This window comes from Neoarius graeffei, chromosome 17 (assembly GCF_027579695.1).
Source record: "Neoarius graeffei isolate fNeoGra1 chromosome 17, fNeoGra1.pri, whole genome shotgun sequence".
Taxonomy (NCBI): domain Eukaryota; kingdom Metazoa; phylum Chordata; class Actinopteri; order Siluriformes; family Ariidae; genus Neoarius; species Neoarius graeffei.
Genome location: NC_083585.1, coordinates 48,323,843 through 48,342,243, shown reverse-complemented (window position 1 = coordinate 48,342,243; position 18,401 = coordinate 48,323,843). Strand labels below are relative to the sequence as shown.

Sequence of the window (18,401 nt, the reverse complement as noted above, 5' to 3'; positions counted from 1 at the left end):
AGAAAGCATTTCTGTGCATCTCTGGCTTGAGTTAATTAGTGTTATCTTCCTCAACGGTACAGTTATAAAAGTGAACTGCTAAACACTTTCACAGAATGATGCAAACTGTTGAAACTGTTGCTGTGTTAATCACATCTAAACACACACACACAAAAAAATCTTGTATATTGTAATTCAAGTTGACATTTTTATTTATTTATTTTTATTATTTTTTTTACCTACCTTTTGGCTACATGGTAACAGTACAAAAAATAATGTAGCTATCATTAATCATGTGTGTAGATCAATACTATTAAGACTAGATCACTGAGTATCATTCATCAGATGAAACCACTGCCACTACAGAACTAATGAACTAATGATACTTATCTAGTAATCGATACTAATCAGTGTATTTTAACTTGTGTGTGTGTGTGTGTGTGTGTAGTTGTAGACAGCCACATTAAAACCACGACTTTCTTATTGAACTTTTATTGACCCCTTAGATTTCTAACCTGCTGTTAATGAGAGATCATGAACTACTGCTACAGGGAGAAGAAAAACCTCACACTGATAGAATCTCTCATTTAAAAATGCATTACACTCCAAATTAGCCATTTCATTTGCAAATTTTGGCTGTAAAGTTGGTTTGGAGGGAGTTGTGCTCTGTTTTCCAGGCATATCTGACAATGGTAGATTAGATATTAAAGGAACAGTCTGGCAGAATTTACTCAATGTTCCTCAGTGTTCCAGTTTCACGAAATGTATTTAACCCAAAATGTGTTTCAAACTATGTTCTGTAGTAACACACTGATTTACTGTAACCTATAAACATGACCAAAGCTTCATTGTATAGTTGAATATTGTGAAGTCGAAGGAGTTGCAATAATTAAAGGTGGAACTACATGACAAAGTTGGATCTTCTGTGAATAATAATATGGTTCATTCATTCATTCATTCATTCATTCATTTTCTATCCTGTTGGTTATGAGTGAGCTGGAGCCAATCCCAGCTGACATTGGGCAAGTGGCAGGGTACACCTTGGAAAGATTGGCAGTCTATTGTGGGGCTAACAGAGACACAGCCAACCATTTACACTCACATTCACACCTATGGGCAATTTAAAGTAGTCAGTTGACCTAATCCACATGCCTTTGGACTGTGGGAGGAAACTGGAGCACAGAAAGGCCCTGGCTGACTGGCTAGAACTCAGAACGTGCTCAATGTGAGATGATGGTGCTAATCACTGCACCACCGTGCTGCCCCCATACTGTGGGTTGATTGTGCATTTCCTATAAGTCACTTTGGTGAAGGCAGATTTGCAAAGCATTACAATCTGCCTAAAAAAGTGAAGAATAGCACTTTCTGGAGGCATGGCGTACCTTTGTACAGGAATATCTGCAAACAAGGAGCCGATTATTTTTAGCCATGCAGGCTGTTATAGGATGTGTTTACGAGTTCATGATGTTCTTTCTCCATGCAAGCACTCACACAACAAAGGTGAGTTATTTACAGTACTCCAGACCTATGAAAGTGGTTTTATAGACACTATATAGCCAAAAGTACAGTATGTGGACCCCTGACTAAAATACCAATATCACGGCTTTCAAAGCTCACAATTGTGTAGGAAGTCTTTGCATGCTGTAGAATTTCAATATTGTATCACTGGAACTAAGCAGCCCAAATCTATTCCAGTATGACAATTCCCATGTGTACAAAGTGAGTTCCATGAATATATGGTTTACCAAGCTTGGAGTGGAAGAACTGGAATGCAGAGTGCATCCCAGGCTTCTTCACCTGACATCAGGGCCTGACCTGTCTAATGCTCTTGCAGCTAAATGGACACACATCTGGCTGCTTTGTGTCCCAAGGCGCCTTCATGTCTGTGTTACCTTCTGGCTCTCCCCTTTTAGTTATGCTGTCATTATTAGTCTTGCTGGAGTCCCTGTTTGTATACTGTTCTTACTTTTTAGGTGACATTGGGCATACCTAACAACCTGCCCCCCACCTCTTCCCTCTGTTTGTATCTCCCTGTCGAGTTACATGTTGATCCTGAGACACCAGTGCTGCTGACCTCTTCTGCTCCTCAGACCTGCCTGATCCATCCTGATGCCTTACATCTGGCTGGAGTCTCATCACATTGCTCCTTTGGAGGATGGCACCATATGGACAGTCGAAAATCGCACTTGGAAAATGGCTCTGGACATTTACAGTAATGCATTTATGGCTGAGGACTACAGTTGTGGTTGTCATGAACAGTTTTGCACTCCAGTTTCCATCAATGAACAGTTTATAACTTCAACAAAACAGACTTCATGTTAAAACTACAACTATTTTCCCGGTTTCACAGTTATACTTTGTGACTATACAGGACACAGTTATACGGTAGAAGTGAGTTATTTATAAATCACACTATCTGTTATCACCCAAATGAGGATGGGTTCCTTTTTGAGTCTGGTTCCTCTCAAGATTTCTTCCTCATGTCATCTGAGGGAGTTTTTCCTTGCCACTGTCACCACAGGTTTGATCATCAGGGATAAATTAGGGATACAATTAGCTTATGCTTAAAGTCTTTAATTTTCTGTAAAGCTGCTTTGTGACAATGTCTGTTGTTAAAAGTGCTATACAAATAAACTTGAAATCAACACATCCATGTTCCAAAATTTAGTGGAAAGCCTTCCCAAAGTGTGGAAGTTATTATAACTAAATATGGAATGGAATGGGATGTTCAAGAACATATGGGTGTCATTGGTCAATTGTCCACATACTTTTGGCCATATAATGTGTCAATATGGTGGTCCATCATCTCTGCTTGAAGCAAAAAGTAAAGTGTTGAACAAATTGAACCTTTCACATTACTTGGCACATAGAGCTAAGAATGGTTAGCTTCCCTGCATGGTGTGGATGATACCAGGGTTTGATGGACATGACCCCTAGACCACCATTTTCAAGGGGACAAGGGATTGGTTCTCTGGGCTGCCCTTTCAAACTCCAACATTCTGAGAAACTCTGGAAAAAGATGCAAGGGTAAAAATGAACTTAGTTACCAATCCACCTCCAAGCATGTTTCTTGTACGTGGGTGGGAAGGTCATTTGAAGCTAGCATATAAAGATTGCAGAATGGACTTCAAAATGATTTTGACTACCATTTTGGCTACAATTGCCTTGTAGGTCCTGTACAAAATTAAAGAAGCAAATGGGTCTCCAAATATGTCTTGGCTGAGTGACTGTATTTGGGTATAGCACCATTTTCTGGACTTAATTTACACTTGTGACCAAACACTTGACTGAAGATAATTTTATCTGATTCTATGGGTGTTGGTCAAAGCCACAAACAATTCTCAAAGGCCAAGAATCCCTTCAGCCTGAAACAAGAACAGAAGTGTCCTTGTTGGTAAAGGTTAAAATGTCCTAGCAATTATTATCTCCATATTTGTAAATTGCAAAGGAGTTTTATTTTTGGTCAAGTTGGAGTAGGAGGATGAGAGAGTGCAGTATCAGATGGAAGGATTGCTTTAACTTTTTCAATATGACAGAATCATTTAGGATTAAGGAAAGGCAATTGTAAATAGTTTCAGGTTTTCTTGAAATGCACAAGTGTAGTGTACAATATGCAATGAAATTCTTACTTGTATGTGCTTCCAACACAAAATTACAATGATGCTTTAATTAGTGTTTTCTAATTAGTGTTGTAGTCAAGACCACCTAAACTGAGACCAAGTCATGACCAAGACCTTGAGGGGTTGAGATCAAGTCAAGACCAAGACCAGACAAGTGTGTGTGAAGGGGGGCAGGGGTGCCAGCCGTTAACCGGAAGAAAATTTTCAAATGAGCAATGAGTCATGTTATTGGTCGTATTTGAAGCAGGAAATTTTACATCCGATCACAGTAACGATGTTAACAAATAAATCAGACAATGCACAAGCAATTGAGTGAAATTCCCATAGTTGTGGTCTTGACCGATCTTGATATTAAAGTCCTCTTTGTATGAGACTGAGACAAGACCAAGTAAAAATGCGGTTGGCAAGACTGAGACTTTCAAAAAGTGGTTTTGAGACCAGTTTTGAGACTAAGACCGGTCTCAAGTACTACAGCACTACTAATTAGTGTTTTAACTTGAATAAATTCCAGAAACACAAAACCATATTTGAGGAAAGCAGTATCCATCCATCATCTATACTGCTTTTCCATCAGGGTCAGAGGTGAGCTGGAGCCAATCCCAGCTGACTTCATTTGAGAGGCAGGTACCCTGGCAGGTCGCCAATCGCAGGGCGAACACAGAGAGATGAACAACCACTCACACCTATTGGCAATTTAGAGTAGTCAGTTTACCTAACCTACATGTCTTTGGACTATGGGAGGAAACCAGAGACCGGAAGGAAACCCACACAGGCACTCCACACAGAAATGCCCCAGTCAATTAACAGGTTCAAACCCAGAACCTTCTTGCTGTGAGGTGACAGTGCTAACCACTACACCACTGTGGGTGCTGCCCAGTGAGCAGCATATTGCACAAACTTTCTTTTGATTTTCATTAACATTCCATGCTATTAACTGGAAGATTTTGTGTGAAATGTTTAGCATTAAAGGAGATATGCCATACATCTCATCTCATTATCTCTAGCTGCTTTATCCTGTTTGACAGGGTCGCAGGCAAGCTGGAGCCTATCCCAGCTGACTATGGGCGAAAGGCGGGGTACACCCTGGACATGTCACCAGGTCATCACAGGGCTGACACATAGACACAGACAACCATTCATACTCATATTCACACCTACGGTCAATTTAGAGTCACCAGTTAACCTAACCTGCATGTCTTTGGACTGTGGGGGAAACCGGAGCACCCGGAGGAAACCCACGCGGACACGGGGAGAACATGCAAACTCTGCACAGAAAGGCCCTCGTCGGCCACGGGGCTCGAACCCGGACCATCTTGCTGTAAGGCAAGAGCGCTAATCACTACACCACCGTGCTGCCCATATGCCATGCACATTTCTATTATTTTATATTATTCCTTGAGATGCTTTTGGAAAGATTGTAAGGTTTTTTATTTATTTAAAAATGCCTTGGTTCTTTTTTCTCATGCTGTTTTAACATGGTATAAAAACCCTATAGGAGAAGACAGGCTAGTTTAGCAGCTGTGCCTTTAAATATTAAATAAGGAAATAACTTTTCTTCTGCTGCTTCTTCTTCTTCTTCCAGCTGCTCCCTTTAGGGGTCATCACAGTGGATCTGTTTCACATATTTGATTTGGCATTTTTTTTTTTACACCAGATGCCCTTCTTGAAACAACCCTCCCCAATCTATCCAGGCTTGGGATCAGCACTAAGTATGCACTGTCTTGTACAACCCCAGTGGCTGGGTATTTTACCTAATCTGCATGTCTTTGTACTGTGGGGGAAACCGGAGCGCCCGGAGGAAACCCATTCAGACATGGGGAGAACATGCAAACTCCACATAGAAAGGCCCCCTTTGGCCATAAGGTGTGAACCTGGAACCTTCTTGCTGTGAGGCAACAGTGCTAACCACTGCACCACCATGCCGCAAAGTCAATAACTTTGCTTTGATTGACAAACAGTGTGAGGGTACTTTAGTGAATGAACAGCACTTTTCCCCTCCCTCTGAGCAAGGTACCCAACCCCCAGCTGCTCCCTGGGTGCTGTAGCATAGCTGCCCACTGCTCTGGGTATGTCTGTGTGCTCATTGCTCACTTGAGTGTGCATGTATGTGTTCACTGCTTCAGATTGGTTAAATGCACAGGAGGAATTTTACTGTGCTTGAGTGCACAGTGGTGCTTGAAAGTTTGTGAACCCTTTAGAATTTTCTATATTTCTGAATAAATATGACTTAAAACATCATCAGATTTTCACACAAGTCCTAAAAGTAGATAAAGAGAACCCAGTTAAACAAATGAGACAAAAATATTATACTTGGTCATTTATCTACTGAGGAAAATAATCCAATATTACATATCTTTGAGTGGCAAAAGTATGTGAACCTCTCGGATTAGCAGTTAATTTGAAGGTGAAATTAGAGTCAGGTGTTTTCAATCAATTGGGATGGCAATCAGGTGTGAGTGGGCACCCTGTTTTATTTAAAGAACAGGGATTGATCAAAGTCTGATCTTCACAACACATGTTTGTGGAAATGTATCATGGCACAAACAAAGGAGGTTTCTGAGGACCTCAAAAAAAGCGTTGTTGATGCTCATCAGGCTGGAAAAGGTTACAAAACCATCTCTAAAGAGTTTGGACTCCACCAATCCACAGTCAGACAGATTGTGTACAAATGGAGGAAATTCAAGACCATTGTTACCCTCCCCAGGAGTGGTCGACCAACAACGATCACTCCAAGAGTAAGGCGTGTAATAGTCTGCGAGGTCACAAAGGACCCCAGGGTAACTTCTAAGCAACTGAAGGCCTCTCTCACATTGGCTAATGTTAATGTTCATGAGTCCACCATCAGGAGAACACTGAACAACAATGGTGTGCATGGCAGAGTTGCAAGGAGAAAGCCACTGCTCTCCAAAAAGAACATTGCTGCTTGTCCGCAGTTTGCTAAAGATCATGTGGACAAGCCAGAAGGCTATTGGAAAAATGTTCTGTGGATGGATGAGACAAAAATAGAATTTTGGTTTAAATGAGAAGCATTATGTTTGCAGAAAGGAAACCACTGCATTACAGCATAAGAACCTTATCCCAGCTGTGAAACATGGTGGTGGTAGTATCATGGTTTGGGCCTGTTTTGCTGCATCTGGGCCAGGACGGCTTGCCATCATTGATGGAAGAATGAATTCTGAATTATACCAGTGAATTCTAAAGGAAAATGTCAGGACATCTGTCCATGAACTGAATCTCAAGAGAAGGTGGGTCATGCAGCAAGACAACGACCCTAAGCACACAAGTCGTTCTACCAAAGAATGGTTAAAGAAGAATAAAGTTAATGTTTTGGAATGGCCAAGTCAAAGTCCTGGCCTTAATCCAATCCAAATGTTGTGGAAGGACCTGAAGTGAGCAGTTCATGTGAGGAAACCCACCAACATCCCAGAGTTGAAGCTGTTTTGTTCAGAGGAATGGGCTAAAATTCCTCCAGGCTGGTGTGCTGGACTGATCAGCAGTTACCGAAAATGTTTAGTTGCAGTTATTGCTGCACAATGGGGTCACACCAGATACTGAAAGCAAAGGTTCACATACTTTTGCCACTCACAGATATGTAATATTGGGTCATTTTCCTCAATAAATAAATGACCAAGTATAATATTTTTGTCTCATTTGTTTAACTGGGTTCTCTTTATCTACTTTTCAGACTTGTGTGAAAATCTGATGATGTTTTAGGTCATATTTATGCAGAAATATAGAAAATTCTAAAGGGTTCACAAACTTTCAAGCACCACAGTACATGTGACAAATAAAGGCTTTTTCTTCTTCTAACATATTTAGATGAGAACTCAGTTTATTCACACCCAATTAACTGTTTTGCTACATTCTTCACATTGCTATTTTTTCCAGATCTTCACATTACTGAGGTTCCAGATACTTGTGTACATATGAAACAAATATGACTGAAACTATATACATATAATATTTACATAACATGTGTAATCTGTAGGGTGGCATGGTGGCGTAGTGGTTAGTGCTGTCGCCTCACAGCAAGAAGGTCTGGGTTCGAGCCCCGTGGCCGGCAAGGGCCTTTCTGTGTGGAGTTTGCATGTTCTCCCTGTGTCCGCGTGGGTTTCCTCTGGGTGCTCCAGTTTCCCCCACAGTCCAAAGACATGCAGGTTAGGTCTAAATTGACCGTAGGTGTGAATGGTTGTCTGTGTCTATATGTCAGCCCTGTGGTGATTTGTCCAGGGTGTACCCTGCCTTTCGCCCATAGTCAGCTGGGATAGGCTCCAGCTTGCCTGCGACCCTGTAGAACAGGATAAAGCGGCTAGAGATAATGAGATGAGATGAGGTGTAATCTATAATATTGGATAAACTACCTTGCCAAGCTAACCCAAACTAACAACAGCTAACTGCTTGAAGTGGTGAAAAAGAGCCCTCTGGTTTGTGGACTGGTGTTTGACTCCAACAGAGTTGACACAGCTTCATCTTCTTGATTCAGATTGCTATATGGTCATATGTTCATGAGGGGTAGTACCATTAAAAACAAGAGGAAATTCTATGTAAAAAGCATGTACTCTTGTAATTGGCCTGTTCTCTCCACCAGTTTTCTATGGCCATTATAGACTGGGAAGATAACCGTTCACTTTGAAAGGCCCAGTGCAGCCCAAGTCATGTTGATATACTTTATCTTATTTCAAAAACACCAAGAAAAAACAGTTTTCCATGGCATGGCCCCATTTCATAGACAGGCTGCATTTCACTCAGACTATTAAATGCCTTGCTTTATGCTTGGATTGAATTGTGGCTTTACATTTAATAAATTTGCATCTGATAAGTGCATACTTCTCTTTGAAAAAACAAAAAAAAGTAGACAAATGGAATCATTAAAATTCCAACTACTACCATGTTACATGCAGTTTAGTGAACTGTGGAGGGAAATGGAGAAAAGTGTTTAATTACACATTTCAAGGTTTTATGTTTGTTTGTTTTTTTACACAAAGGAAGCCCTTCACTTACCAACTACAAATCATCTGAGTACTAGTGCATCTCAAAAAATTAGAATATTGTGAAAAAGTTCAATATTTTCCATCAGTTATTTAAGAAAGTGAAAATGTTATATATTTATTATTACACATAAACTAAAATGTTTCAAGCATTTGTCTATTTTAATTTTAATCAGTATGGCATACAGTACAAATATATTTAAAAAAATCTCAAAATAGAATATTTCATTTCGAGTTTGAGTAAAACAGTATGAACACAGTGTATCTTTCGGTCTAGTTCGGTACACACAACCACAATCATGGGGAAGACTGCTGACTTGACTGTTGTCCAGAAGATGGTCACTGATGCCCTCCACAAGGAGGGTAAGCCACAAAAGGTCATTGCTGAAAAGGGTGGCTGGAAAAGGTGCACAAACAACAGGGATGGCCACAGTCTTGAGAGGATTGTCAAGAAAAGTTGATTCAAGAACTTGGGAGAGCTTCACAAGGAGTGGACTGAGGCTGGTGTCAGTGTATCAAGACCCATCACGAACAGACATCTTCAAGAAAGGGGATGCAACTTTCGCATTCCTAATATCAAGCTACTCCTGAGCCAGAGACAATGTCAGAAGTGTCTTATCTGGGCTAAGGAGAGAAAGAAATGGACTGTTGCTCAGTGGGCCAAAGTCCTCTTTTCAGATGAAAGTGCATTTTGCATTTAATTTATACTCTGTGTGATGACAATAAAGGCTTTCTATTCTATTCTATTCTATTCTAATTTGGAAATCATGGTTCTAGAGTCTGGAGGAAGAGTGGAGAGGCACAGAATCCAAGGTGTTTGAAGCCCAGTGTGAAGTTTCCACAGTCTGTGATGATTTGGGGTGCCATGTCATCTGCTGGTGTTGGTCCACTGGATTTTATCAAGTCCAAAGTCAACACAGCCATCTACCAGGAGATTTTAGAGCACTTCATGCTTCCATCTGCTGACGAGCTTTTTGGAGATGCTGATTTCCTTTTCCAGCAGGACTTAGCACCTATCCACAGTGCCAAAACTACTACCAAATGGTTTGCTGACCATGATATTACTGTGTTTGATTGGCCAGCCAACTTGCCTGATCTGAACCCCATAGAGAATCTATGGGGTATTGTCAAAAGGAAGATGAGAAACACCCAACCCAAAAATACAGATACGCTGAAGGCCACTATCAAAGCAACCTGGGCTTCAATAACACCTCAGCAATGCCACAGACTGATCACCTCCATGCCACACCGCATTGATACAGTAATTCATGGTAAAGGAGCCCCAGTATTGAGTGTATAAATTAATATACTTTTCATAAGTTGGACATTTCTGTATTGTAAATCATTTTTTTGATTGATCTTAGGGAATATTCTAATTATTTGAGATACTGATTTCTGATTTTCATGAGCTATAAGCCATAAACATCAAAATTAAAACAAAAAAGGCTTTAAATATTTCACTTTACATGTAATGAATATAGAATATATGAAAGTTTACCTTTTTGAATTAAATTATGAAAAAAAGGAACTTTTTCATGGTATTCTAATTTTTTGAGATGCACTAGTACATACTGAACTGGGTTTAAATCATGCTTTTTATTTTCTTGAGGAAATGTTGCCATTATTCTAAGGCCTTTAGAATAAATAAGCTATTGTGTTTTGTTATATCTCAACACATTAAACTCCTAATTGTACCAGTAGTCTACCTTAAAACCTCAGCCCCCATTACTTCATCTACAATGGTGCTTGAAAGTTTGTGAACCCTTTAGAATTTTCTATATTTCAGCATAAATATGATCTAGAACATCAAAAGATTTTCACGCAAGTCCTAAAAGTAGATAAAGAGAACCTGGTTAAACAAATGAGACAAAAATATTATACTTGTTCATTTATTTATTGAGGAAAATGATCCAATATTACATATCTATCTGTGAGTGGCAAAAGTATGTGAACCTCTAGGATTAGCAGTTAATTAGCAGGTGAAATTAGAGTCAGGTGTTTTCAATCAATGGGATGACAATCAGGTGAGAGTGGGCACCCTGTTTTATTTAAAGAACAGGGATCTATCAAAGTCTGATCATCACAACACATGTTTGTGGAAGTGTATCATGGCACGAACAAAGGAGATTTCTGAGGACCTCAGAAACAGCATTATGCATGCTCATCAGGCTGGAAAAGGTTACAGAACCATCTCTAAAGAATTTGTACTCCACCAATCCACAGTCAGACAAACTGTGTACAAATGGAGGAAATTCAAGACCATTGTTACCCTCCCCAGGAGTGGTCAACCAACAAAGATCACTCCAAGAACAAGGCATGTAATAGTCGGCAAGGTCACAAAGGAACCCAGGGTAACTTCTAAGCAACTGAAGGCTTCTCTCACATTGGCTAATGTTAATGTTCATGAGTCCACCATCAGGAGAACACTGAACAACAATGGTGTGCATGGCAGGGCTGCAAGGAGAAAGCCACTGCTCTCCAAAAACAACATTGCTGCTTGTCTGCAGTTTGCTAAAGATCACGTGGACAAGCCAGAAGGCTATTGGAAAAATGCTTTGTGGACGGATGAGACCAAAATAGAACTTTTTGGTTTAAATGAGAAGCGTTATGTTTGGAGAAAGGAAAATACTGCATTCCAGCATAAGAACCTTATCCCATCTGTGAAACATGGTGGTGGTACTATCATGGTTTGGTCCTGTTTTGCTGCATCTGGGCCAGGACGGCTTGCCATCATTGATGCAACAATGACTTCTGAATTATACCAGCAAATTCTAAAGAAAAATATCAGGACATCTGTCCATGAACTGAATCTCAAGAGAAGGTGGGTGATGCAGCAAGACAACAACCCTAAGCACTCAAGTTGTTCTACCAAAGAATGGTTAAAGAAGAATAAAGTTAACATTTTGGAATGGCCAAGTCAATGTCCTGACCTTAATCCAATGGAAATGTTGTGGAAGGACCTGAAGCAAGCAGTTCATGTGAGGAAACCCACCAACATCCCAGAGCTGAAGCTGTTCTGTACAGAGGAATGGGCTAAAATTCCTCCAAGCCAGTGTGCAGGACTGATCGTTACCAGAAATGTTTAGTTGCAGTTATTGCTGCACAAGGGGGTCACACCAGATACTGAAAGCAAAGGTTCACATACTTTTGCCACTCATAGATATGTAATATTGGATCATTTTCCTCAATAAATCAATGACTACATATAATATTTTTGTCTCATTTGTTTAACTGGGTTCTCTTTATCTATTTTTAGGACTTGTGTGAAAATCTGATGATGTTTTAAGTCATCTTTATGCAGAAATATAGAAAATCCTACAGGCTTCACAAACTTTCAAGCACGACTGTACCTTGACCTAAAAATGTAGTGTCATGCTGCAATGAAAAGCTGTTTTCTTACAATTTTATCCTTCAAGAAAGTTCTGAAGGACAGCTGAATTTTAAAGAAGTAGCAACTCTAGAAGAGAAAGCACATACTTAACTTCAGTGTGAGTGTTCAGGAGTTTATCTTCAGAGCCTGACATCGTGAAAGACGATGTGTCTGTCAGCTCCTCTCCATCTGAGAATTAGAAAGGGTTTTTTTGTTTAGTTAGCGCCCTGTTCCTCTGGGCATCAGGTTTGATATTATAAAGACATTAATTTAACACAAACATACAACAATACTGCAAGTGTGCATTTTTGTTCCCTGACGTACAAGGTACCCTCGAGGGTATGTAAATATATACTTGAATGTACAACATTACTTGTCCTTTAGGTCCAGTGGCATACCTTGAAAATTTTCTCTGGCTCAAGTTCCTCTAAATAAAGCTATAAAAAGTACAAAAGTGCATGCATACTTGGACCTTTTTCTGAGAGTCTTGGAATTTGAACTCACACCCTTCTAATCCCAGAGCCTTAAAGGAGTACTCAAGTATTTTCCAACCTTACTCCTATGTAGCACATGTGTAATATGATTAAAGGGAGCAGTTTAAATTATAAACGCTCAAAGCAGGTAAACTCAATATTTATATTTGTTAATATTAAGCTCTACATCTGGATAATTTGTACTTTCAGAAATGTAATTAAAGTTAATGAAAGCCCTTGTACCTTAGTAATGTACTCAGCACAGCTCGGAGAACCACAATAAATTGTTCCTTAAGTGTAAATATTCTGAATATATTCAAAATTATCTAGTATTTTACATTATAAGAGCTCAATACACCAAATATAAGATCATTAAACCAATCTATGGACATTTTTACAAATTACATTTCTTTTCATTAACATTACTTTTCATTTTCTTATTCTACTGGCAGATTTTTATTTAGATTTTTATCTTTCAAGGAGGGGCGGCACGGTGGTGTAGTGGTTAGCGCTGTCGCCTCACAGCAAGAAGGTCCGGGTTCAAGCCCTGTGGCCGGCGAGGGCCTTTCTGTGCGGAGTTTGCATGTTCTCCCCGTGTCCACGTGGGTTTCCTCCGGGTGCTCCGGTTTCCCCCACAGTCCAAAGACATGCAGGTTAGGTTAACTGGTGACTCTAAATTGACCGTAGGTGTGAATGTGAGTGTGAATGGTTGTCTGTGTCTATGTGTCAGCCCTGTGATGACCTGGCGACTTGTCCAGGGTGTACCCCGCCTTTCGCCCGTAGTCAGCTGGGATAGGCTCCAGCTTGCCTGCGACCCTGTAGAACAGGATAAAGCGGCTAGAGATAATGAGATGAGATGAGATCTTTCAAGGAATAAATGCTTAAAATTAGCTAAATTATCAAAAAGCTTCAGATGCTTCAATTGAACAAAAATGTTTAGAAATAGGCTTAACACTCTTAATAATCATATATTTAAGAAACATTAGATACATTTGGGGGTGGCACGGTGGTGTAGTGGTTAGCGCCGTTGCCTCACAGCAAGAAGGTCTGGGTTTGAGCCCCGTGGCTGGCAAGAGCCTTTCTGTGTGGAGTTTGCATGTCCTCCATGTGGGTTTCCTCCGGGTGCTCCGGTTTCCCCCACAGTCCAAAGACATGCAGGTTAGGTTAACTGGTGACTCTAAATCGAGTGTGAATGGTTGTCTGTGTCTATGTGTCAGCCCTGTGATGACCTGGTGACTTGTCCAGGGTATACCCTGCCTTTCGCCCATAGTCAGCTGGGATAGGCTCCAGCTTGCCTGCAACCCTGTAGAACAGGATAAAGCGGCTACAGATAATGAGATGAGAGATACATTTGCCTATATTCAAGATATTGTCACTTATTAAGGTGTCTCTTTTAGATTTGCACCTTATACACTGTAAAAAATGATTTGTTGTTTTAACTTAAAAAAGTTAGTGCAAGGGTTGCCTTAAGGGCTGCCTTAAAATTTTGAGTTCACTGAAATTAATATAGTAAGTTCACAACAATTTAACTTACTATGTGAATTCCAGTGAACTCAAAATTTTAAGGCAGCCCTTGCACTAACTTTTTTAAGTTAAAACAACAAATATTTTTTTTACAGTGCACTGCAAATCATTTGGTGAAGCATAAGCAACTATAACTCCAGTGTTGGACAAGCTGAATATATAAGGAATAAAATATAATAGGGGTTATAATCAGTGACATGGTGGAGTGATGCTATTAGCACCAAAATAAGTTGATATATATTTTTAAAACAGCACATCCAGAAGTGTTTATTCCTCTTATAAGACAACAATTAGCCACCTATTGCAGTTTGTGTTTATTAAATTATGATGTCATACTTTTTTGATTTATAGTTATGTTGTAGAACATCCATGAATCAAGTTCCTGTTAATGCTTATGTTATAGCAACGATCAACATCACTCCTTCACTAGCCTCTTGCTTTTCTTTTTCATGATATTGATATGACAAAAAAAAACAGGTTGTCATGTGACCAAGAAACCACAAACTGTAAAAACTATTGTCAGGCCTGCTGACCAATCAAACATTTGATTTTACAGCACTGCTGTTGTATTAAACTGGTATGGAAACTGGCCTGAGTTTCCCAAAATCATTGCAGCACGAAGATCATCATTAAATGGTTGAGGGAGCAGCACAATGAATGCTCTCTCTCTGAGTTAAGACACTCTTAAGCCCGGTGCACATGGGCGATTTTCCGTTGCTTGGTCGTGCAACTTTTTGACACAAGCAAAAAATTGCTTCGTGTGAAGATATTTGCGATGGCGATTTTTTTGTTGCTTGCGACAGATCGCAGGTATCAAATATATTTGATATTCTATGACAAAAAAAAATCACCAGTCACTGACTTGTTGCAGAGTTATCACTGCATGTGCGTGTCTTTGCAATAACAAAGCAATCACTTCCAAAGGCTAAGCCAATCCCCGCCCACGAAGTAGTCATGTGAGTTCCAAGTGACTTGCATCCCACTCCCCAAATCACCCCCTGGTCGCAGATAATGTCCACATGCAGCTACCCGAGAGGGGAAACTTGCATCCAGAAATAGCAATACGCTTGTGACAAGAAGTCGCCTGTGTGCGCCAGGCTTTACTGTTAAGAAGCTTTTGGGAAACCCACCCCTGATTTGTTAAGATGTGTCATGTCTATTTTAATAATGGTGGTTTCTTTGTCTGTTTTATTTCCCATAAGAAAGCATGTTGAAATTCTTGTCCATGATAATGCTACACAGGCAGTGGACAGTAATAAGTCATGAATATTTAACTGCTTAATTCCCATCCAAAAAATTCCTATAATGACATGATTTCAGAAAACATTCTACTAACCTCAAATAATTAACTTAAAATCAAGAGCTTCCATGCTATAATAATAATCTCATCTCATCTCATTATCTCTAGCCGCTTTATCCTGTTCTACAGGGTCGCAGGCAAGCTGGAGCCTATCCCAGCTGACTACGAGCGAAAGGCGGGGTACACCCTGGACAAGTCGCCAGGTCATCACAGGGCTGACACATAGACACAGACAACCATTCACACTCACATTCACACCTACGGTCAATTTAGAGTCACCAGTTAACCTAACCTGCATGTCTTTGGACTGTGGGGGAAACCGGAGCACCCGGAGGAAACCCACGCAGACACGGGGAGAACATGCAAACTCCGCACAGAAAGGCCCTTGCCGGCCATGGGGCTCGAACCCAGGACCTTCTTGCTGTGAGGCGACAGCGCTAACCACTACACCACCGTGCCGCCCAATAATAATAATAATAATAATAACTGCAGTGTTGTGAGGTGCAGCAGTTAATAAAAGCGAATAACTGCTAGCTGCTCCTAAGAGCATTTGAAGGCCACATGTAACTGATCCACAACCTGAAGATATCGTTTTTCCTTCCCTGCACCTGTTATTAGACAAACTGACCCTGAATCTCTGTGCATCTGTGGAGTCTTTATTAACTTTTATGAGTAGTCATACCTTTAAAGAAAGTGACATCAGCAGCCGGTTTGGCATCAGGGGCAATGCAGGTCACCGTGTACTCCTCTCCCTCCACCCATGGCTCCTCTAAGTCCAACACAATGTAGGGATTCGATGGAGGAACTGAAACACAGAGTCAATATCAGAGACCTAATGAAGGAACTTATATAGTAACTACTGAGTGTTTGGTGGCCTGGGAAGAACTGATGGATGCCTCTTTGGCTGAATTCTGGCAAACAGCCTAAAAAAAACCTGGAATTGCAACGCTGACTCCACCCCAAGCCTCCTCGGATGCTTTCAGTGTCTGACTTCACGAATGCTTTCATGACTTGATGAGCACAAATCCCCATAGCTACATTCCAAAATCTAGTGGAAAGGCTTCCCAGAAGAGTGGAGGTTATTATAACAGCAAAGGAGGACTAAATCTGAAATGTTTAAAAAGCACAGACTGGGTGTGATGGTCAGGTGTATACAGTGTGTAAAAAGTCATGGTACCAAAAAGACATATTCTTGCCGAGTGAATATTCCTGCAAAGATCATGTAGTGTATGTAGCCGGATTAATAAACACAGTGGTAAAACTGTCAGTTCTTGAAAGATATCTAAAACCTTGCAAGCCGAATGTGATTTCCTTTCACAGTGAATATCACGCTTTACTCGAGGTGTTTGATAGCTACATGACATCATGAAATAGATATAAGCTGAATTAATTCAGTTTGTAATCAGATAGCTGCTGTCAAAAAGAGCATATGTGATGCTCCTGCAATGCATTCAAAATGAAATCTTTAAATGCAATATTCTCCCTTTTTATATTTTGGGTTAAGCAGAGTGTAAAATGCCTGAACTGTACTTCTGGATGAAATATCACCGAAAGAGAAACATGTATCAGCTCTGGAACGTCTGTAGTTTTCTGACCTATATAGGATTTTCCAAGATGCAGCACATACTGTGTTTGGTGTAATACCCTGTAGTACAATTGCTACTATCCAACAATATAGAAACCTAGTGGAAGAATTGAAACCAACACGGTGTGACATTTGAAAATTCATTACAATTTGTACATAACACAATTTGCAAAAAAAAATGTGAAAATTGCATCATCAAACAGCAGTCAGACACCATTTCCTAAAACTACAATTACAGAGTAACGCGGAACAAACTGGTACTCCAGACAATCTACTGTACTGGCAGAATAAGTGGACATAATGGGAGCTCAAATCTAAAACAATGTCACTAAATCTGGTCATGAGCTGATGAGCCAAATCACATTTTTTTCAGGGAGAAAAATAAGCAAAAGGAGTAGCTTGAAAAGCAAACACTGTGTACTCTCACCTGACTTTACTTTGAACTTTCTGGAGTCACTCAAAGATACAATCCGAAGAATTTCTACACAATTTCTAAATAAATAAATAAACAGGGTGTTTAAAAAATTTTGATATTATCTGAGATGTAAATATCCCAGAAACTACCGGTACATAGTCTAGGCAAATGAAACTGAACAGGCTTAATGTTGAGCAATATAAGGTTTATTCCTCAAAATTTGAATGAGAAATTCAAAGGTATGTGGATTCCATGAACGATTTCACAAATTTTCAATATGTGCGCCGCCTGAGACACAGACATACACACAGCCTTCCTCTTTGAACTTTTTGTGCCGTGTCCAAATCTGCATTGCAGTTGGTGCATTTTTAGAGAATTCTCTCATAAATTCACGCTGCACCGTCTTGTTCGACTGTGTTCGAGCGTACTCTAACACACAAAACACCTTTTCTTTTCCAGTAAATGCCATTTCTATACCTAAAAAGATAAAAACATCTCATCATCTCTAGCCGCTTTATCCTGTTCTACAGGGTCGCAGGCAAGCTGGAGCCTATCCCAGCTGACTACGGGCGAAAGGCGGGGTACACCCTGGACAAGTCGCCAGGTCATCACAGGGCTGACACATAGACACAGACAACCATTCACACTCACATTCACACCTACGGTCAATTTAGAGTCACCAGTTAACCTAACCTGCATGTCTTTGGACTGTGGGGGAAACTGGAGCACCCGGAGGAAACCCACGCGGACACGGGGAGAACATGCAAACTCCACACAGAAAGGCTCTCCCCGGCCACGGGGCTCGAACCCGGACCTTCTTGCTGTGAGGCGACAGCACTAAACACTACACCACTGTGCCACCGATAAAAAACATTAAGCATAACATTTTGATCCATTTCCACACATGCTGTTAAAATTTAAGGCCAATTGGCAAAGTTATTAAATTGTGACATGATATCAAATTTTTTGAAACACCCTGTGTATACACACACACACACACACACACACACACACACACACACACACACACACAAGTGTTTTACTGGGAAATACATCACTCGTGTTTTTCATACGAACTACATTCAGATGGCAACTGTGACATATTTCTCAATATTATCACTCGTAAGGAAATTGATAAATTATTTTG

At 40.3% G+C, this 18,401-nt stretch overlaps 1 protein-coding gene across 1 annotated transcript in view; it reads right to left on the bottom strand.

Annotated features, from left to right (window-relative positions):
• nphs1 (NPHS1 adhesion molecule, nephrin) overlaps positions 1–18,401 on the bottom strand; it is a 265,377-nt gene that overhangs the window by 182,676 nt on the left and 64,300 nt on the right. Inside the window, exons 4-5 of the mRNA XM_060897686.1 lie at positions 15,937–16,059; positions 12,065–12,146 (exon numbers count right to left, since the gene is read on the bottom strand). Of these exons, the coding sequence (XP_060753669.1) occupies positions 12,065–12,146; positions 15,937–16,059 (205 nt within the window). The remainder of the gene's footprint in view (positions 1–12,064; positions 12,147–15,936; positions 16,060–18,401) is intronic.